Source organism: Bufo gargarizans, chromosome 1 (assembly GCF_014858855.1).
Source record: "Bufo gargarizans isolate SCDJY-AF-19 chromosome 1, ASM1485885v1, whole genome shotgun sequence".
Taxonomy (NCBI): Eukaryota; Metazoa; Chordata; class Amphibia; order Anura; family Bufonidae; genus Bufo; species Bufo gargarizans.
The window spans coordinates 360,425,174-360,447,239 of NC_058080.1; the positions used below are offsets into that span (position 1 = coordinate 360,425,174).

General features: G+C 45.1%; 1 protein-coding gene across 4 annotated transcripts in view; it reads left to right on the forward strand.

Annotated features, from left to right (window-relative positions):
• The window catches only part of THOP1 (thimet oligopeptidase 1), a 51,014-nt gene extending 32,899 nt beyond the window's left edge, over positions 1-18,115 (forward strand). For all 4 annotated transcript variants that reach the window (XM_044269125.1, XM_044269110.1, XM_044269117.1 and 1 more), the window contains exons 8-13: positions 4,452-4,818; positions 4,925-5,126; positions 5,208-5,394; positions 8,670-8,798; positions 10,780-10,916; positions 17,013-18,115. In XM_044269125.1, the coding sequence (XP_044125060.1) occupies positions 4,452-4,818; positions 4,925-5,126; positions 5,208-5,394; positions 8,670-8,798; positions 10,780-10,916; positions 17,013-17,171 (1,181 nt within the window). In that variant the 3' untranslated portion in view covers positions 17,172-18,115. The remainder of the gene's footprint in view (positions 1-4,451; positions 4,819-4,924; positions 5,127-5,207; positions 5,395-8,669; positions 8,799-10,779; positions 10,917-17,012) is intronic.
• The last annotated feature ends 3,951 nt before the right edge of the window (positions 18,116-22,066 follow it).

The window sequence follows — 22,066 nt, forward strand, 5'->3', positions numbered from 1 at the left end:
ATATGCCGAAAGGAGTACTGTGCGAATGTACCAGGGTACTGAAGTATTAACCCCTGGATGACTGACATTCGGATCCCCGAAGGTATGCAAAAATAGGGTGGTAAACAGTCTGGCCATACCAGTGTCGGACGCGCGGCCTCAGCATACCAGCTAGGGCAGCGCTACTGTAGCTAGATGTATCAGGGGCACTTTTATAGGTAGTTTAGGTGTATCAGCAGTACCTCTACAGTGGGGGATGTCCACACAGCATCAACGGTGGTCATCCTTTTTGCCTGTATGTTCACATCTTCGTTCTATCTATTAGCGCTCCTGAAGATTCAGGCCAATCCTGATGAAACGTGTAGAGCGCACCTAGGGAGCCAACTCTTTTGTCATGCAGAGTGAACCACTCTGAGATTGTTATTCCCAGTGTGGTTACACTGGGTGTACATTGCTCTAACAGGGGGTGCAGGACTAGCCAGATCAGGTCCAAACTGGGTTTACCATCCTATTTTTGTATACCTTGGGGGATCCAAATGTCAGTCATCCAGGGGTTAATATTTCAGTACCCTGGTACATTCGCACAGTACTCCTTTCGGTATATCTCCAATAGGAGATAAGGTGTGTGTATACTTACCTTGATTCCACCAAGCTATCTGCCTCTGATACCTAGGGGAACAAGCTCCACAAGTGGTTTTTTACCCATTATCTAAATAGTGTATATTATTTTTTCAGGTTACGAGTGGATAAATAGCGCATTTATTCAGAATTTTTCAGTGGCTTTAAACCCAGTGGTACAATCCCGTAATAACCCTTTAGGAAAAAACTTTGCCAGTACGTTACCAGTGCTATTCAAAGCAGTCTGCTTTTTACTGGGCAGTGCTGATGGGCCATTCAGACTTGCCTTTTAAAAGATTCTGCATTAGAATAAAAATTGCTGGGTGGGACTAGTCCACACTAAGGATCCAGACGTTTTAGCCATTCTATACAATACATGCAGTTCTCTCATTATTCCCCTGCTGAACCATCCAGCGTTCCCATAAGCTTAACTGATAAAAACTCTGCCTGTTTACACTCCTGCTGTCCTGGCCTCCGGAGAGACCAGTGCTTATTCCTATAGTGCCTTGTATTAAAGGGGTTGGCTCACTTCAGCAAATAGCATTTCTTATGTAGAGGAAGGAAAATACAAGGCACTTACTAATATATTGTGATTATCCATATTGCTTCCTTTGCTTGCACACTAAAGGAAAAAGTGCTCTCTGGTGGCCAGGACCACACATTAGGCCAGTGCTTTTTCCTATAGAGTGCAAGCACGACCAGCACTAATGGATTGCAGGGTAGTCATAACCATGGAAAGGAACAGTGTATAATGTGTTGGGAAAACAAATCAAGCCAGAAAGGATGCAATCTGGAGAATCGCAGTATATTAGTAAGTGTTTTTTTATTAATTTACAATACATAATAAATACTATTTGCTTAAGTGACACAACCTTTTTACTTTGTTTACGTGACAAATTCCATTTGCTGAAGTGAGACAACCCCTTTAACACTAAAACAACATTTAAATAGAAAAAGAAACCTGTCTCCCTAGCCTTCTTAACTGTATCATAAATTGTTGCAGACCACATCGGATCATAAGAAATAGTATTCTCCAGGAGTGTAAAGGCTGTGGACACCTTCAGGGCAAATATTTTATGATTTCATTTTACTTACTTTGGGCTAAAAATCTATTTTATTTTTTATTTTTTTCCCAATTCATCTTTATTAAAAATGTTCTCGGGAGGAACTGATCCGCTCATTATTACCATTTGGACAGATTTGCTTGTCTGGTTCTCCAACCACACATTTGATCTCTACAATGTATGGGTAGAGGACTGGGGCAAGGCTTTGTACCTTGCTCATAAGATCCCAGTATCATATGGAATTCAGCAAAATAGCTACAAGGTACTGACCAGATGGTACTTGACGCCATCTAAACTCCATAAGCTGTATCCCTCTTGCTCAGACACCTGTGGAGGGGGGGGGGGGGGGTGGGGCAGTGGGGATCATAGAACATATTTGGTGGTCCTGTCCCAGGATCTTCCAACACTGGTTGAATAATACCGCCCTGTATAATAAACTTTGCCATGTCTCCGTCTCTATATCCCTGGAAGTTGCACTTCTTTTCATGTTCACTGGCCCAATTCAACGCATGAGGAAGGGTATCTTTCGCTGTTTTGTGATGGCTATGCAATTGGTGATGCCAAGACTTTGGAAGTCTACAATTGCGCCTTCTAGAGTGAACTGGGCTGAGGAGCTTCACAAAATTATGAGAATTGAGGAGATGATGGCCTCCGAATTGGGTATATACTCCACCTTCAGCTCCTTGTGGCTTCCCTGGGTTCCCTTTAGGCCCCTTTCACACGGGCGAGTTTTCCGTGCGGGTGCGATCCGTGCGGCGAACGTATGGCACCCGCACTAAATCCTGACCCATTCATTTCTATGGGGCTGTGCACATGAGCGATGTTTTTAACGCATCACTTGTGCGTTCAGTTGAAATCGCAGCATGCTCTATATTTTCCGATTTTGACGTGACGCAGGCCCCATAGAAGTGAATGGGGTGTGTGAAAATCGGATGGCATCCGCAAGCAAGTACGGATGCCGTGCGATTTGCACGCATGGTTGCTAGGAGACCATCGGGATGGAGACCCGATCATTATTATTTTCCCTTATAACATGGTTATAAGGGAAAATAATAGCATTCTGAATACAGAATGCATAGTAAACCAGCGCTAAAGGGGTTAAAAAAATAATAATAATAATTTAACTCACCTTAGTCCACTTGCTCGCGAAGCCGGCATCTCCTTGTGTCTCCGCTGCTGATGAATAGGACCTGGGGTGAGCTGCTCCATTAAATAGAGCTTAAGGACCTTCGATGACGTCACTCCGGTCATCACATGGTCTTTTACCATGGTGAATCACCATGGTAAAAGATCATGTGACGTACCATGTGATGACCGGAGTGACGTCATCGAAGGTCCTTAACCTGTATTTAATGGAGCAGCTCACCCCAGGTCTTGTTCATCAGCAGCGGAGACACAAGGAGATGCCAGCTTCGCGAGCAAGTGGACTAAGGTGAGTTAAATTATTTTATTATTATTTTTTAACCCCTCTAGCGCTGGTTTACTATGCATTCTGTATTCAGAATGCTATTATTTTCCCTTATAACCATGTTATAAGGGAAAATAATACAATCTTCAGAACATCAATCCCAAGCCCGAACTTCTATGAAGAAGTTCGGGTTTGGGTACCAAACATGCGCGATTTTTCTCACGTGAGTGCAACGCATGACAATGTTTTGCACTTGCGCAGAAAAAATCGCGCATTTTCCCGCAACGCACTCGGCTCTTATCCGGGCAAAATAACTCACGCCCGTGTGAAAGAGGCCTTAGAGATTCGCCCTCTTACCACAGTTGGTTAGAGGGAGGAGGGCTGGTTCGAGGATGTGTGTTTTTTTTTTTCTTGGTTTCTTAGTTTCTAGCCAGAATCCCCGAAAGACCCTTATAACATACTCTCTGACTACTATACGTTGATATTTTATTTTATTTTTTTATTACCAATACCAAATACAGGAATTTGACGCGCCTGTTGTCGTGTCTTGTGTTGTCTTCCCTAATAGTTGTTATTGCTATTTGGTAATTAGTTCTTTATGCAAGATAAGCTGTTCTGTATTCTGCTGTGGAGAATGTTTGCCTTGCATTGAAGGCTTGCTTGTATTGCCATACATTTATTTTTCCTGTACATATACAAATAAAAATTTGACTTAACTTAAAAATGTTCAGAGATTTCTGAGATACAAAGGTTAAAAAAATCAATCTTGCCCAAAAATCTGTTTGCAAGCTATCACTTTCTGTTTTCTTTGAATCCTGTCAGCTGATGGCTCATGTAGAGCTCTTATTTTATCTTCTCACCTCCTGAACATTACTTTATAGCTCAATTCTTATCAAACTGATAAGAATATGGCTCAAGTGTTTGAGGTCAGGAGATCAGAGATGAGCTACACCTGAGCTGTCAGATGACGGGAAAACAAAGTGACAGTTAGCAGACAGATTTCTTTATTTCTTTATTTTTATTTTTTAACCCTTGTGTCTCAGAAATGGCTGAACATTATTAATAAAGACCAACTGAAAAAAAGATTTTTAACTCAAAATGAGTGAAATGCAATCATATGCCCCAAACCTGTCCATAGCCTTTAAATTCCTCTTACTCCAAGTAAATCTAGGTCACTTTGCTACATCTGTCTTTCTCTACATGAGTTCTGTCTGCCAAACCAGACGGAATGGTACACTTATGATATATTTCATTGTCCAATGTATAAACCAGAGAAACCATCATAATTTTAGAATTGAAGTCCAATATATGAATAGATTTATCAATGAGATGTGAGTTTTTGCACTGGACTATGGTAACTTATGGAATATGTTTGTTCTCAGATGAATTATCCCAGAAACTGAAGCCTTTGGGAGAGAAGGAAAGAGCAGTCATATTAGAACTGAAAAAGAAGGAATGTGAAAAGAGAGGACTTGAGTTTGATGGGCAGATCAATGCTTGGGACATGCGATACTACATGAACCAAGTGGAGGAGACCACATACAGTGTGGATCAGAATCTTCTCAAGGAATATTTCCCAATGGAAGTTGTGACTTCTGGTCTACTAGATATTTACCAAGAGCTACTGGGTCTAACCTTTGAGCTGGAAAAAAGTGCTCCTGTATGGCACGAGGATGTTACTTTATATTCTGTACGAGATGCAAAGACAGGCCAGCTTATGGGGAAGTTCTACCTTGATTTATATCCTCGGTAAGGCATGATTTGCTGAATTACTCTGCACCATGCCAATCCTTATGTTTTATGTCACTCAGATTACACAAGCCTTATATTGTTCTAAACATGTCATTTGTCATAGGGAAGGGAAATATTCCCATGCAGCCTGCTTTGGATTACAACCTGGGTGTCTCCTACCAGATAGTAGCAGACAGATATCTGTTGCTGCAATGGTTGCCAACTTCACCAAACCAACTCAGGATGCACCATCTCTTCTGCAGCACGATGAAGTGGAGACGTACTTCCATGAATTTGGCCATGTGATGCATCAGATCTGTGCTGAGGTAGGTACAACCAGGTGCATTTTCTTTAAAATGTACACTTTTTTTTCAAACTGCAGCTTTAAAGCTGTACATGTGCCACAGGCAGATTTCGCAATGTTCAGTGGAACACACGTGGAAAGAGATTTTGTTGAAGCTCCCTCCCAAATGTTGGAGAATTGGGTGTGGGAGAGGGATTCTCTGCAACGAATGTCAAAACATTACAAGACTGGAAGCCCCATACCAGATGACACAATGGAGAAGCTCATAAAATCCCGTCTGGCAAACACAGGTACCGTTATCATAAAACTTCAAAATTGTCTGGTCAATGATATAGTTAGAAGATGGAATTTACGTGGGACAATATAGTAGATAAAGGATTCACACAACTTAGATGGGTTTAGTCAAAGGTCTATTGCATGCAAAGCTGTTTTACTATAGAAGTGACAACTAATATGACCAGAGATCTGCTTTACTTTCTTTTAGAAATTTAGGCTGCACCAGAGCGGGTTGGTTAAAGGTGTGACCTCTGCATTTAAAGAGGTTATTCCAATACAACGACCTATTCCCTATCTGTCTGATCAGGGCGGTACTCGGCTATTTCCAGCAGTCCCATGATTGGAGCAGCAGTGTCAATGTGTGACCACCACTCCATTCAAATGGGAAACGCATGTCCTCCGTGATACATGAATCCAACACTTTTATAACCTGTTCTGTGGATAGGGGACAATTTTTTAATTTTTTGTAATGGGACAACTCCATTAACTATGGGACATGTAGTGTTTTGTTGTGTGTGATTTTTTTTTTTTTGGGTCCCAGTATTGCTAACCAATGACAATGTGTAAACTATTTGAAGCAGCTGTACTCTTAACCCTTTAATATAGTATTATGGGGCTGGCAGGAGTCCTTGGAGGTCCAGTGCCATACTGTAAGCAGCAGCAAGACCACAGTAAACGGCCAAGCTCCTGTTGCCAGGCTTGGAGGCAGGGCTGGCTCCAGGTTCATAAGGGCCCTTGGGTGATAAATCTCAGTGGAGCCCCTTGTGGCATTTGTCAAATGTCACCACAGCATCTGAGAGTCTTAAACGGAAGCGCAAGCTGCTCAGACGCGCCTTTCCCCAGCGGAGATCGGGTAAAGCACCCTGTTCTAAAAATGCTAAAAATGAGCCGCAGCCTGTACTAGGTTTCCAGGCTTATTATTTGTATATCCCAGCTTAGGCCACTACGTGGCAGCACTGAACTGTAATATAGTGATTTCTATACAGAATAATGGAGCAATTTTGATTATTCTGTATAAGTTGCAATCTGATGAAAAGTAAAAAGAGAGTTTTAAAACGGTCTTAAAAAATTTTTTTTAAAGTAAATTCGCCCTACTTTCCCAAAAATCAACTGAATAAAAAGGCATCGTCGCATGTGAAAACACTCATACTATTAAAATATTAAAAAGTTAGTCCATATGGTGAAGGATTTAACAATATAAAAAAGGCTGAATTGCTGTTTTTCATCACTTTATCTCCAAAGAAAATTGATCAAGTCATACACACCCCAAAATGGTCTGGTCAAAAAAAAAAATAATATTCCAATTTAAATTTAGTAGGAGTCTGTTCATTTTTTGCTGACTCCGAGTCCCCGACTCCGACTCCACAGCCCTGCACATAACAGATTGAAATCCAATTTTCCAGGGCAGAAATCCAAAGCTAACCCTCAGATTTTTGCTAAAGGTTGCACTGCTGCAGATTTGATCCATTCAGGAGGGGAATTATGATATTTTTTTTCCCGCTCAAATTAAGTGTACCTATCCAAGTAAAATTAACGTTAATAAAAATCCTATTTCTGTACACTTACAACCGCAGTATTCTTCCTCGTCGGGCCCCTCCCACTCATGATCTCATCAAAGGGCCAGAAGCTGCAGTTAAAGGGGTTGTCTGTGTTCTGAGCTGGACCTGGACATACCCATAATTTCACCCCGGCAGCTCCCCTGATGTTAGTATTGGAGCATCTCATGCTCCAATGCGCTCCCTTGCCCTGCGCTAGATCGTGGCTAGATTTTGTTTGCAATAACACACTGCCGGGTGGAAGCTTCCACCGGCTGTGTGTTCGGTGACTTCACCGGCTCTGATGGGCGTGCTTTAGTGCTACCCAAGCCGTTTTACAGGCTAGGGCAGCGCTAAAGCCCGCCCATCAGTGCCAGTGACATCACCAGGCTTCCTGGCAGCCCCATGGAGTGCCCGGTACTTCATTCGAACTTCGGAAAATGCCTTTGCCCTGTGTGATTTAGCGCAGGGCAAAGGAGAGCATTGGAGCATGAACTGCTCCGATGCTCAAGTCATGGGGCTGCCTGGGTGAAAATGGAGGCATGTCTGTGTTCAGCGCTGAACCCAGACAACCCCTTTTAATCAGAGCTTTCCTCTTGACTGCTGTTTGGAGACCTTCCGAATGGAGAGGGCTGTGCATCACACAGTCCTCTCCATCATCACTCAACCTTCCCTTCTGATTGCACTGATCGCACAGATTAGTGTTTGGCACGGAGAGCGAAATGTGCAGCTGAACACTTCTCTCACTGATCCAACTAGGCCTCATTCTCCTAGTTAGCTGAGGGTCACATGACCTGTGATGTCACCTTTTTTTCCCTGCTCTGATGACATTCTGTTTACAAACTTGAGGGAGCAGGTCTGTCTCTGTGCACGGAACATCACTGTGAAGGCTGTGCTGGTTGGAGTCATAAGCCACGCCCCCTGCACTGCAGATCTTCTGGCTTAGCTGCCCTGTGTCTCCCCCTTCTACTGGATTCTTCAGCACAGTTTAACTCCTTGTACCATAAGCAGCACAGACTCAGGGTTGGAGGCTCTGCCTCAGGTACTGAGCAGCTGCAGGGGTTCCTCTTCTCCAGGCACTGAAGAGACAAATACTGTACAGGATCTTCTCTCCCTCCTCCCCCTGCAAACAGAGCTGACAAAGACCAGAGGAGTTCCCTCCTCTGTACTCTTCTGCTGGCTGTGAGGAAGTGTCTGCAGAGCATTGCACAAGAACAGGTAGGAGGAAGATCCTGTGTGTCTCAGCAATGATATTGTATAGTACAGCTGGGACTTGTAGTACCACGCATACAACATGAGTCAGACTGCAGACAGGGCAGCAATTTTATTCACTCTTTGCAGAGCAGGGGGAGGGAAAGGCAGTCTTTGTTGACACCCACAAATATTCATGAGGAAACCCTCAAAGATTGTTGTTACACGCCCCACAGCCCTCCAACTGCATGTAAACAAAGGGCCAGAACAGAACTAGAGAAATGGGGAAGCAGTCAGGGAGGTCTGGCACTGCTGGACCACCCTGAATGCTGCAGGCTATTATAGGAATTTTATAGGAAATTTTTAACAATAATTTTTTTTTTCGTGCTAATAAGTTGGTCTCGTTTTCCCCCAAAAATGTGGTAGGACTGCAGCACTACATTGCAGTCGGCGAAGATAACACATTTCAGTTTTTTGGGGTAATAGATTATTTATATTTTTTTCCTGACCTCCCTATGAATTATCCCTGTCCTGTCAATTATGAAGTCTCCTATATATTGCAGGTCTTCTGAATCTTCGGCAAATTGTTTTAGCCAAAATAGACCAAGTGCTCCACACACAGAAAAATGTAAACCCTGTTGATGAATATAGCAATTTATGTAAAGAGATTCTTGGAGTCCCAGCAACACCAGGTGAGCAGAATGAAATCCTTTTAAAAAACACTTTAAAGGGGTTGTCAAGTATTATAAAAATCTCCCCCATGTGCCGGGCCCTTCACAGTGAATATACTTACCCCGCTCCCTGCGCAGCTCCTGCTCCCCGCACTGCGCAGATAAAAACATCCAGTGTTGGGGGAGGGAGGGAGCAGCCTATGGCAGGGACGGAGACGGGCCTCCCTAGCTTTGTGGGTAATGCTAGGGAGGCTCGTCCCCGCCTGCCATTGGCCGCTTCCCTCTGCTCAGACACCGGATGTTTTCATCCACGCACTGGGAGAAGTGGTGGCACAGGGTAAGTATATTCACTGTGAGGGGCAATTCATTGGAATACATGAAACTCATTGATTTAAGTCTAATTTATTTTCTTTGGGAGGAGGGATGAACAAAATCGGGTATTCCACTGTTGAGCATGCAAGCCTTACATTGGTTTAATAATACACTGCAGTACACCTGTATTGCAGCATATTCTGTCTGACTGTGAAAAACTTTCTTCGAAGGCAGGCGTAGGAGCTTTCATTAGGCTGCCTAGATGCTGCAGTCGCTATTGACCTCAGCATCTGTGGGTTGAAACTGTGATGTATGGATGACATTGGCTTGACCACTGTGCCAACACCATCCCTGCACCTTACACTTACAGAACGGTGTGCAAGCTGCATGTGCCAGATAAAAAACACACAATGAAAGTCAGTCCTGTGTCCCAATAAAGGCAAATACTTGCGCTGCTGCAGGCTCCAGGATAGTGTGGTAGGTGTTCACACTCGGTACAAGTAATAAAAAGTTTGGAACCGCGCTGCTTTAGACTAGATTCCCCGGTCACTGATGGATGGCATTGGGCTCCAAAACCTTTTCCTTATCACCCCAGCAAGGTCCGGTCTTCCACAGACAGTAGCCTCTATGAGGTTCAAAAGAATAGGCAAAATAGTGAAGCACCCTTTGTCAATTGATTTTAAAACGTTTTAATCTACTCACAAGAGTTGTGACCGGGGAATCTAGTCTAAAGCAGCGCGGTTCCAAACTTTTTATTGCATGTGCCAGATGTTGCAAAGTAGTGGGTTCTCCGGGAATGATTTCAAAGGGCCTCAATAAGTTTTTCCTAGAATGTGAGCAGGTAGCCTCTACTTGCAGAACTGACTAGGGGGATGAGGGGGACTTGGCCTCACTACATACTGCAATCTGGCACTTGCATATGGTGAGTTTTCTTGTCAGGCTTCTCAGCCATGAAGACATATTGTAGGCAGGGTCGCATTATTGCGATCTATTGTAGAGCAGTGACAGGAGGCCTCACCCCCTACCCCCAGGCTGCTGTGCAAGTGGAAACAACCAGTCCTGCTAACGTTCTAGGACAGGTTGCTTGCGGCCATTTTAAATCATTCCCGGAGAACTTCTTTAGAGTCCAATTCAAGCTAATATAGTTAAAGGGATAGAACCTGTCACCTGGTATATGGTGTCTGATCTGCAGGCAGCATGTTATAGAGCAGAGGGAGTTAAGCAGATTGCTATGCACAGTTATGGGAAAAGATTCAGTACATCTTGTGTTTTAGTCAAAGTAGTCCTTAACTTTTCACACAACTTTCCTAATCTCCTTCACTCTCAAACCCCAGAATAAGCAGGAATATTAATGAATGAAATAAGAGTTATAGGGAGTCTTCTCCCATAAAACTACACATCAGTCTGCTCAGCTCCTCCTGCTTTATAACATACTGCCTGCAGATTGCATTGTGTTTTCATGGTGACTGCTTCTCTTTAAGGACCACGCAATTGCCATGCATTCTGTCTTTATTCTCTCCCATAATGCAGAGTACCAACTATTTGCCTGGACACACACCCTTCTAGAGGGAGGTCCATCCTAGATATTATCATTATTTTTTATTGTTATTATTATTGTTATTCTTATCTGGTATGTTACAGTATTTATAGCATTGCTGATGGTTTATTTTGCTGTTCACAACCATTCTAGGGACTAATATGCCTGCTACATTTGGCCACCTTGCTGGAGGATATGATGCCCAGTATTATGGATATTTATGGAGTGAGGTGTATTCCATGGACATGTTTTACACACGGTTCAAACAGGAAGGAATTATGAGCCAAAAGGTAAGATTTTACAAAAGCACACAGTAGGTGTTCAGTGGATATCCCTGTAAAAATAAATTGTTTCTCGCTCGTATCATTGGGGGACACAGGACCGTGGGTATAGCTGCTGCTGTCACTAGGAGGCGACACTAGGCTGAAAAGTGTTAGCTCCTCCCCTGCCGGCTATACCCCCTCCAGCCCGGAGAGAGTATATCAGTTTTTAGCTTAGTGTCGTAGGAGGCAGACCTCCCTGCTTGTAGGGCGGCTTCCTTTTTTTTTCTTTTTTTTTACCCTTTTAGGTTTGGGAAACAGTCGCCTTGTCTCTGTCTACCCAGGGAGCAAGACCGGTGTCAGTTTCCCTCACCGCCCAACCTCCCCCAAGAAGTAAAGGTGGATCAGGGCAGCCTAGCTCCCCTGCCTCCCGCCAGCCAAAGGGTCACCTGGATCCGACAAGACTCTCTCACCATTCCAGACTCCTGCCACTTCGGGTGCCAGCTGCTGAAGAGGTGACCCTGCTGGTCCACTGAGGGAGGGTGAAGAGGAGAAGATGAGGTGAGTGAATTGGGAATAGGTGAGTATTTTACCCTGCCCCCCTTCTCACTTCGGGACTCTACTCTGTCCAGGCTCCCGCTTTTCCCCCTGCTCCACCGTTGGTTCCGGACACTACCTTAGTCCCCGGCTTTGTTTCTGGCCTCCCCCTGGTTCGGGTTGCGGCCGCTCCCAGCTTTGTTCCTCCGGGCCGCCGGGGGTCTCTGCATTCGTTGCTGGCAAGCGGGCGTCCCACACACGCTGCTCTGGGTCCCTTCGGCTGACCAGAAGTGCATCACGGTCGGCCGCGAGTGGATAATTTAGGCCACGGCTTCATCGAAGTGTAGGCTGCAATTCGGCGCCTCTCTGTGACGTTAGGGGCGGAGCTCTGCTTCTGGCCGCTGCTCCGTGGGAGGATCCTTATCACCTTCCCTGCGCTGATTCAGGCTGCACGCTTCGACTGGGAACACAGGACCTGGGATCTCTTGCAAACTGGTAGGACAGTTACATCCCTCTCCAGCCCCGAGACCAGTATTGGGTTCGGTTAGCAGCCATGTCCGAACCCACAAGCAACCCCCGTATGCCACCAGCCACCACTTATTATGCATGCACTAAATGCAAAATTAAGTTCCCGCGTGGCCAGCCAGACTCTATATGCTCCACATGCTGTGCGCCCAGACAGATTCTGCCTCCCGAGCCTACGCAGCAGCATGGCCACCCTCACCGTGTGGAACCAGACTGAGCCTGTGCCCTATCCCGGACAGTGGAGGACCTATCGAAAATATCCAAATCCACCCTATCCCACATGGGTTGTTTGGTTGATAAATCCCCGCCTGCGCAGTCCGCACCTTCCTCGGTGGATGACTTCCCCCCCCCCCCTTCCTCCACGAGCCACCAGGGACTGTCTTTTCTCCGCTCCAGGCAATCTCCTAAAGCCTTTCCCTTGCACAACGACTTTTCGGTTGTTATTGCAAATGCGTGGGACCATCCAGATCGTCGCTTTACCACAGCCAAGCGACTTGATCTACTTTATCCATTTCTGGCGGATTGTGTAGCTAAGTGGTCCTCTCCTCTTAAGGTACATCCTCCGGTCGCATGACTTGCCAAACATGCCGCCATTTCGGTTGCCGATGGCTCATCCCTCCAGGATCCTGTAGATCGCCGTATGGAGTCCTTTTCCAAGTCCGTTTTCGCAGCAAGTGGCTCAGCACTTCGTCCCATTTTTGCTTCCGCCTGGGTGGCTAAGGCGGTCTCGGAATTGGCACTCCGGTTAAATCAGGACTTGGCGGCGGACCTCCCTCTAGCTGAGCTCCAATCTTTTTGGCCCTGCAAATCTCACAGGCGGGGAAGTATCTCCGTGAGGCTTCCTTTGACGCGGAGGCTCTTGTTGCCCGCTCATCGGCTCTTGCTGTAACCTTACGGCACGAACTGTGGCTTAAGGTTTGGGCAGCGGATTCATTGCCAAAGTGTTCCCTTACAGGCCTCCCTTTTTCCGGCTCCAGATTGTCGCCGAGGCTACGGGCGGTAAAAGTACTCGCCTCCCACAGGGCAGATCCAAGCGCACATTTCGGGGTAAACCTTCAAATGCTTGGGCCCATTCTTTTCGCCGCTTCTCTGGTACGCGACCGGCAGCAGGAGACCCTCCCAGGCCCTCCACTCAAGACCAGCGGAAAAAGACAGTCTTTAAGTCTCAACCAGCCTGGCGCCCGCGAGCACAGCCTGCTTGTCCCTTGGCCAACAAGCAGTCTTTCGCATGAAGAAGCGCCCCCGCCCTCTTGGGTGGATGGATGTCTCCTTCTTTATCAGGAAATTTGCCGGGGCCCACATCTCGGACACGTGGGCGCTTGAAATCGTAACCTCGGATCGTAATTCCTCTCCAATAGGCATTCGGGACGCGTACTTGCACGTCCCCAACACTGACGCATCAGCGCTGCCTCCGCTTCTCAGTAGTGCCCCATCACCAAGAGTTCATCGCCCTTCCCTTTGACTTGGCAATGGCACCGCGAGTCTTCACGAAAGTGCTAGCTCCTCTCCTTGACCAGGGGCATCACCCTGGTTCCCTAACTTGACGACATCCTGGTCAAAGCAGCGACCTTCACTCAGAACCAGGACAGTCTGCGTATCACTCTGGATACCCTGGCACGCTTTGGCTGGCTGGTAAACTTCCAGAAGTCTTCCCTACGTCCCACCAGGCGGATCACTTTCCTGGGCGTGTTCCTCAACATGCCGGCGGCGCTGGTTCGCCTCCCTCTGGACAAGCGGCTAGCCCTTCTGCGGTCTGTTCATCTTCTCCTCCGGCGCAGGTACCCATCAATCCGATTTTGCATGCAGGTCTTGTGTGCAATAGTCGCTTCCTTCAAGGCAGTTCTGTTTGCACAATTTCACACCCGTTCTCTTCAACTGGCAATTTTGTTGTCTTGGGACAAGTCGCTGGAGTCCTTGGACCGTCACATCATCCTGTCCCCCAGGGTGCGTTGGGCAATCAGGTGGTGGCTCTCGGCCCCAACTTTGGAGTCGGGGAAATCATTTCTCCCGGTCTCATGGACGGTCATTACCACCGATGCCAGTCTTCGGGGTTGGGGCAGAGTCTTTCCGCCCTGGACAGTCCAAGGCATATGGTCTCAGTCAGAGTCCAAACTGCCCATCAACATCCTAGAACTCCGGGCCATTCATCTATCTCTTCTCCATTGGACCCCTCTCCTGAGGGGGCGGACGATTCGGATCCAGTCAGACAACGCCACGGCGGTGGCTTACATCAACCACCAAGGAGGAACCCGCAGTCAAGTGGTGATGTAGGAGTCGGCAAAAATCCTGCAGTGGGCGGAGACTCATGTACAAGTTCTATCGGCAGTCTGCATTCCGGCAGTGGAGAATTGGACGCCAAATTTCCTCAGTCGGACGACCGTGGACCCAGGAGAGTGGTCTCTGCACCCGGAGGTGTTCGACTACATTTGTCTCCATTGGGGCTGACCGGAGGTGGACTTGATGGCATCCAGACTCAACAACAAACGCCCCGCCTTCTTCTCTCAAACAAGAGATCCCCAGGTGTGTGCCGTAGACGCACTGGTGGCACCATGGGATGGGTTCTCTCTACTGTACATATTCCATCCTCTTCCCCTCCTGCCCAGAGTCCTGTGCAGAATCAGGATGGAGAGCATCCAGATGATTCTCATTGCTCCGGATTGGCCCCCGTCACGCGTGGTACACTGATATCATTCTCCTTCTAGGAGACACGCCGTGGCCTCTTCCACTCAGTCTATCTTCTCTCTCAGGGACCTGTCTTCCACCAGCATTTAGAGTCACTACGTTTGACAGCGTGGCAGTTGAAACCGCAATTCTGAAGCAGCGAGGTTTCCTTGACAAGGTCATCCACACCATGATTAAGGCCAGGAAACCAGCATCATCCAAAATGTATTATAGAAATTGGTAGTTTCCGCGTTTTTGTGAGGAACGTAGCCTCCCTCCACTGTGCTTCTCACTTCCCACTATCCTTTCTTTTCTGCAATCAGGTCTGTATTTGGGTCTTGCTCTTAGTTCCTTAAAGGGACAGGTGTCTGCGCTGTCCATTTTTTTCCCAGCATCCTTTACCAGAATAGGCCCCGGTTAAGAACTTTCTACAACTGGTGGCTTGCACCGTTCCTCCGTATCGCTCCCTTTTGCCCTCTTGGGACTTGGACCTTGTTCTTGGTTCCCTCCAATCTTCTCCTTTTGAGCCTCTAGATGTAGTTTCCCTCCGGCTTCTTTCCTGAAAGGTTGCATTCCTGGTGGCAATGACCTCCATCAGGCGTGTTTCGGAATTGGCAGCGTTTTCTTTTAAGGAACCCTTTCTTATTCTTGCACCAAGATAAGGTAGTGCTCCGCCCAGTACGTTCTTTTCAGCCGAAGGTAGTCTTTGCCTTCCATGTCAACGAAGACATTGTTCTCCCTTCGTTCTGCCCCTCTCTCCCTCACATCCTAGGGAGCTCTCCATCAGCTGGATGTGGTTTTGGCTCTGAGGATTTACTTATCCATTTCTAGTTCGTCCCGCCGTACGGACTCTCAATTCGTTGTTCCTGAAGGTCCTCGCAAAGGTTTGGCAGCCTCCAAGGTGATGATTGCCAGGTGGATTAGTTTGGCAATTGCTGAGGCATACCGCTCCCGGGGCAAGGCACCGCCCGTCGGTATTACAGCCCACTCGACCAGGGCGGTGGGCGCTTCTTGGGCTCGTTTCCATTTATGCTTCCGTTTCACAGCTTTGTAAGGCAGCAACTTGGTCTTTGCACACGTTCTCAAAGTTTTACCAGGTGCATACTTTTGCATCAGCAGACGCTGCTCTGGGCCGCAAGTTCTTGCAGGCAGCAGTGTCTTAAGCTTCCGCAAGGACGTTTTCCATGGCGTGTGGTTCTTCCCTCACGTGGACTGCTTTAGAACGTCCCACGGTCCTGTGTCCCCCAATCATACGAGCGAGAAAACAAAACAAGATTTTTGTGGACTCATCTGTAAAATCTTTCTCGCTTAGTTCATTGGGGACACAGCTCACACCCATTGATTTCTGTTGTTGCTGCAGGTGATGGCGGTTGGTTTGTTAGTAGGGTCCTCAGTTCTGGTTCTGTCCTACTGGCATTAGTTGGGTTATGGTTTGTTTCCTGTATGGTTTTTCTCCTACAGCTATTGCTTGGGCACAAACTGATAGCTCCTCCCCTGCCGGCTATACCCCCTCCAGCCCGGAGAGAGTATAACACTTTTCAGCCTAGTGACAGCAGCAGCTATACCCACGGTCCTGTGTCCCCCAATGAACTCAGCGAGAAAGAGATTTTACATGTGAGTCTACAAAAATCTAGTTTTTCACATATTAAACAGAATGCTGCAGGTTATAATAAAACGGCTTCTAGGGTTTGCATTGACTTACACATTTTGTGTGGGACATGACAGTATAAATGTGCTGCTGCCAGTAAGTTGCATCCGAGTACAGGTTTATAGACTGGGAAACCTGGATCTTTTATTGGACAATTGGAGACGGCTGTTTAGTCATCTGCTGCCATATGTTTTTTAACACTGAAAACCCAAATATGGCTGCTACATGGAAAGCATTGTAGGACCTAACCATATAATCTGCGTTGCACTCGTCAACTATGAAAAAATATTTTTAATATGTAAATGTTTCTACATGTTCTAGATTATTTTCGCACTCTGCAGTTCAGCTTCATTCTTGTATGGAAAACTTATATATGAAAATTCATCTTTGACCAATAGGATTTTTCGGTGCACATATTAGGATATGCTGTGGCTTTTCAAATGTATCCTTTGTTCCTATTCTTTTTTTGATGCAGAAATCCACATGTGCATTTAGAAGTGTGTGGACACAGCCAAATAAAAAATTGGACCTGGTAGAAAAAGCTTTACTAGACTCATGAGTGTACCTCGTAATGCAGTGACCTCCCCCAAGCTACAGTACTACTGAAGAACCTTCCCTCGATACATGAGGGATTGCCCTCTTGTTCTTAATTAATTACTGGCCAGTCCTATATAATATCCTAAATCATATTGGCAATGATTAGTGCATGTTCTGTCTGGATAGTGATTTTTTTATGCTTTTGCATTTCCTTTTAGGTGGGTGCTGACTACAGAAACTACATCCTGAAGCCTGGCGGATCTCTAGATGCTAGTGAAATGCTGCGTAATTTCCTTGGCCGTGAGCCTCAGCAAGATGCATTCCTTCAGAGCAAAGGACTGACCAGTCTGGCGTGCCCTGTCCCCTCAGCTTGTTAATAAAGCGGCAGCATCTAAATTGACCAGAGCAAGCGAGATGAACTGGGGGTGTAGTTTCATGCTTAAAAAAAAAACTACAAAAATGTCAAAAATAGATCATTTGGAATATTAGTGTTGTCTTACACTTCTGGACCCATTCTCTTTACTGGAAAAAACACAACTGTTTTCTTTACGGTTACAAGCTCTTAAACTATTGATATTTGAAATATTGGGGCCAAGAATGTAAAATATATATATATACATTTTTTTTTTATAGCCCCCCTAGCCTAATGGATTGCAGTTCATGCACTGTACTACACAGTAAAATCCCCAAGTAAATCCCTAAGGGCTCTTTCACACAAGCGAGTTTTCTGTCTGGATGTGATGCGTGTAGTGAACACAGCATCCGGACTGAATCCTGACCTATTGATGAATGGGTCTATGTACATGTCTTTCAGGCATAATCTTTGTGTTCACAAAAATCATAGCATGTTCTATATTGTGTGTTTTTCACACAGCCCTGGCTCCATAGAAGTTAATGGGGCTTGTGTGAAAAACATAAGGCATCCGGATGCAATGCGTTTTTCACTAATGACTGCTAGGAGATGTAGATTATTATACATCAGTTTTTCTTGACGTCAAAAATGCATACAATCCGGATGGAAAAACTGCACTTGCTGAAAAACTTATTGAACTTGTGTGCAGAACCATCAGTTTTTTGTCCTAAATACAATTTGACTCCTTCTACATTACTTTTGTGAAAGAGGCCAAAGTTTTGAAATGAGGGCAGAGAAAAAAAAAAAAATTAAATCCCCTCCACACGTTTGGTACCGTCACATCTGTAATCTGAGCTATACAATTATCACATTATTTATCTTGCACAGGTAACGACATAAAAAAACTAATTCTGGCACAGTTTTTTTTTTTATCTGCAAAAAATAAATGAATAAAAAGTGATCAAAATATCTTGCGTGCCCCAGAATGGTTTCAATGAAGACTACAAGTCATACCTCAAGAATAAGGCCACACAACTCTTTTGAAAGAAAAATAAACGCTTGGTCTTGGGATACAATGAAATTTTCTTTTGATCATGTTGTTTATGCCACAAAATGACCCCCCCCCCCCCCCCAGTAACAGTTAATAAAAGTGAATCAATGAGATGTATGTACCCCAGAATGGTGCCATTAAAAGCTACAACTTGTCCCACAAAAACAAGCTCTCATCTGACTATATACTAAGGTATAGCTCTTGGAATGCAACAATGAAAAAAAAAATTGCTTGGTCACTAAGGTGCAAAACAGACCGGTCATTAATCTATCAGCAGACTTGTACTTCTAGGTGTAATGGCAACACCCCCACTGCTCCTAGAGTCTCGTCATAACCTGCCACCAAAGAATTCCAGGTTAATCTACCCAAACAGCCAGAACATCTATCTGCACATGCTCAGACCGCAAAAAATGTGTAATAAATAAATAAAAAGGCCGGATCCGTTTTTCCGGGTGACACCGGAGAGACTGATCCAGCATTTCAATGCATTTGTCATACGGATCAGGATCCTGATCTGTATGACAAATGCCATCAGTTTGCATGCGTTTTGACCGCCGCTAGTGTGAAAGTACCCTAGAAGATTGCTGAGAACCACCATCATAATCATTGCAGTCCAGGCCTTGAGAAGAGTCAAATCTACCTGAGAAGAGTCCTGGTTATTCCTAATCTCCTGCTCTCACCCATCTGCTGATGGTTGGCAGTTCTTTCCTAGAGAGAAAGGAAGAAAACTAGGTAGAAGCCTGTCACTCATCAGCAGGTGGGCAGGATTCATAAATGACCAGGACTCTTCTCAGGTGGCCGTGACTCTTTTCCAGGCCCAGTCTGCAATGATTGTGATGTTGGTTCTCGGCAACCACCTACTTTTAATTTATAAATGACAGACCGCTGAAATCAACTCGCCTGTCTCTACTTTATTCTGCTGTTAGTATGGGCTGCATAAAAATGATGACCGGTTCCCTTTAAACCTTTTTCAGCAAGTAGATTCTTGAACACTCTTTCTGCAAGATATAGCCAAGGTAAAAATGAATGCACAAATGTCAGGACAAAGATGTTTTCAAGTATAGCTGGTAATCTGGGTGTAACCATCACTCTGACCTTGTGTCATGGGTACATTATACTGTATATGCAACACTCACTATAAGTACCCAATTTATTACAGCCTCAAGAAAAAAACGTGAGGTTATAATCCCTTCTAAGTGTTACTGCCACCTACCACTAGGGCACTATATATATATATATATATATATATATATATATATATATATATATATATATATATATATATATATATACACACACACGTGGAATTATATACATAACAAAAAAGTGTGAAACAACTGAAAATGTCATATTCTAGGTTCTTCAAAGTAGCCACCTTTTGCTTTGATTACTGCTTTGTACACTCTTGGCATTCTCTTGATGAGCTTCAAGAGGTAGTCACCTGAAATGGTTTTCACTTCACAGGTGTGCCCTGTCAGGTTTAATAAGTGGGATTTCTTGCCTTATAAATGGGGTTGGGACCATCAGTTGCGTTGTGGAGAAGTCAGGTGGATACACAGCTGATAGTCCTACTGAATAGACTGTTAGATATTGTATTATGGCAAGAAAAAAGCAAGTAAAGAAAAGCGAGTGGCCATCATTACTTTAAGAAATGAAGGTCAGTCAGTCTGAAAAATTGGGAAAACTTTGAAAGTGTGCACAAGTGCAGTCACAAAAACCATCAAGCGCTATAAAGAAACTGGCTCGGATGCGGACCGCCCCAGGAAAGGAAAACCAAGAGTCACCTCTGCTGTGGAGGATAAGTTCATCCGAGTCACCAGCCTCAGAAATCACAGGTTTACAGAAGCTCAGATTAGAGACCAGGTCAATATTACACAGAGTTCTAGCAGCAGACACATCTCTAGAACAACTGTTAAGAGGAGACTATGAATCAGGCCTTCATGGTAGAATATCTGCTAGGAAACCACTGCTAAGGACAGGCAACAAGCAGAAGAGACTTGTTTGGGCTAAAGAACACAAGGAATGGACATTAGACCAGTGGAAATCTGTGCTTTGGTCTGATGAGTCCAGCTTTGAGATCTTTGGTTCAAACCACCGTGTCTTTGTGCGACGCAGAAAAGGTGAACGGATGGACTCTACATGCCTGGTTCCCACCGTGAAGCATGGAGGAGGAGGTGTGATGGTGTGGGGGTGCTTTGCTGGTGACACTGTTGGGGATTTATTCAAAATTGAAGGCATACTGAACCAGCATGGCTACCACGGCATCTTGCAGCGGCAATGCTCTTCCATCTGGTTTGCGTTTAGTTGGACCATCATTTATTTTTCAACAGGACAATGACCCCAAACACACCTCCAGGCTGTGTAAGGGCTATTTGACCATGAAGGAGAGTGATGGGGTGCTGCGCCAGATGACCTGGCCTCCACAGTCACCGGACCTGAACCCAATCGAGATGGTTTGGGGTGAGCTGGACCGCAGAGTGAAGGCAAAAGGGTCAACAAGTGCTAAGCATCTCTGGGAACTCCTTCAAGACTGTTGGAAGACCATTTCAGGTGACTACCTCTTGAAGCTCATCAAGAGAATGCCAAGCGTGTGCAAAGCAGTAATCAAAGCAAAAGGTGGCTACTTTGAAGAACCTAGAATATGACATATTTTCAGTTGCTTCACACTTTTTTGTTATGTATATAATTCCACATGTGTTAATTCATAGTTTTGATGCCTTCAGTGTGAATCTACAATTTTCATAGTCGTGAAAATAAAGAAAACTCTTGAATGAGAAGGTGTGTCCAAACTTTTGGTCTGTACTGTATGTGTGTGTGTGTATATATATATATATATATATATATATATATATATATATCTATCTGTGGCTGTTGCCATACTGTAGAAAGGAGTTCTCCCTCATTAGATCTGAGGGGAGATTTTGTGGGAAACCGGTGTAACTTCTGTCGCTCCTAACCATGGGCTGCACTTGATATTGCAGTTCCACCTCCATTACTTAAATAGTATGTATACCAATTTTGTTTATTGCCCATATGCATCTAGAATAAATAAAAAAAACTTACTACTTTTCAACAATTTTATGTATATATATTTTTATTTTTTTTGTCCAAACCCTGTATGATTTGATAACTTCCCTCTGCCTCTTCTTGTTAATTTAGCAGGTATAGGCAAGCTAGGGGTAGGAGACAGAAGGAATATGGAGTAGTCTACAGATGAATATGCTGGCAGCTCATAGGCTTGCAGAGAAGTTGTGTACACAAAACAATAGATTTTTAATAAAGAATGTGCAAGATTATTTTTTATATATTTAAAAGGCTATTCAAGAATATTAAAGTGGATTAGGTTGCTTTCACACTTGCGGCAGAGGATTCCGGCAGGCATTTCCGTCGCCGGAACTGCCTGGCGGATCCGGCAAACTAGACGCAAACTGATGCATTTGTGAGATGGATCCGGATGTGGATCTGTCACAAATGCATTGCAATACCGGATCCATCTTTCCGGTTGTCATCTGGAACAACAGATCCAGTATTTATTTTTTTCACAGATTAATGATCTGCACATGTGCGGACGGAAAGAATGGATCCGCTTTGCCGTAACACTTGGGGCCGGATCTGGCATTAATGCATTTCAATGGAAATTAATGCCGCATCCCGCAAGTGTTCAGGATTTTTGGCCAGAGAAAACTGCAGCATGCTGCGGTATTTTGTCCGGCCAAAAAACGTAAGAGGGACTGAACTGATGCATCCTGAACGGAATGCTCTGCATTCAGAATACATTAGGAAAAAAGTGTTTTTTTCTGGTATTGACCCCCTAGGACGGAACTCAGTGCTGGAAAAGAATAACACTAGTGGGAAAGTACCCTTGGCTG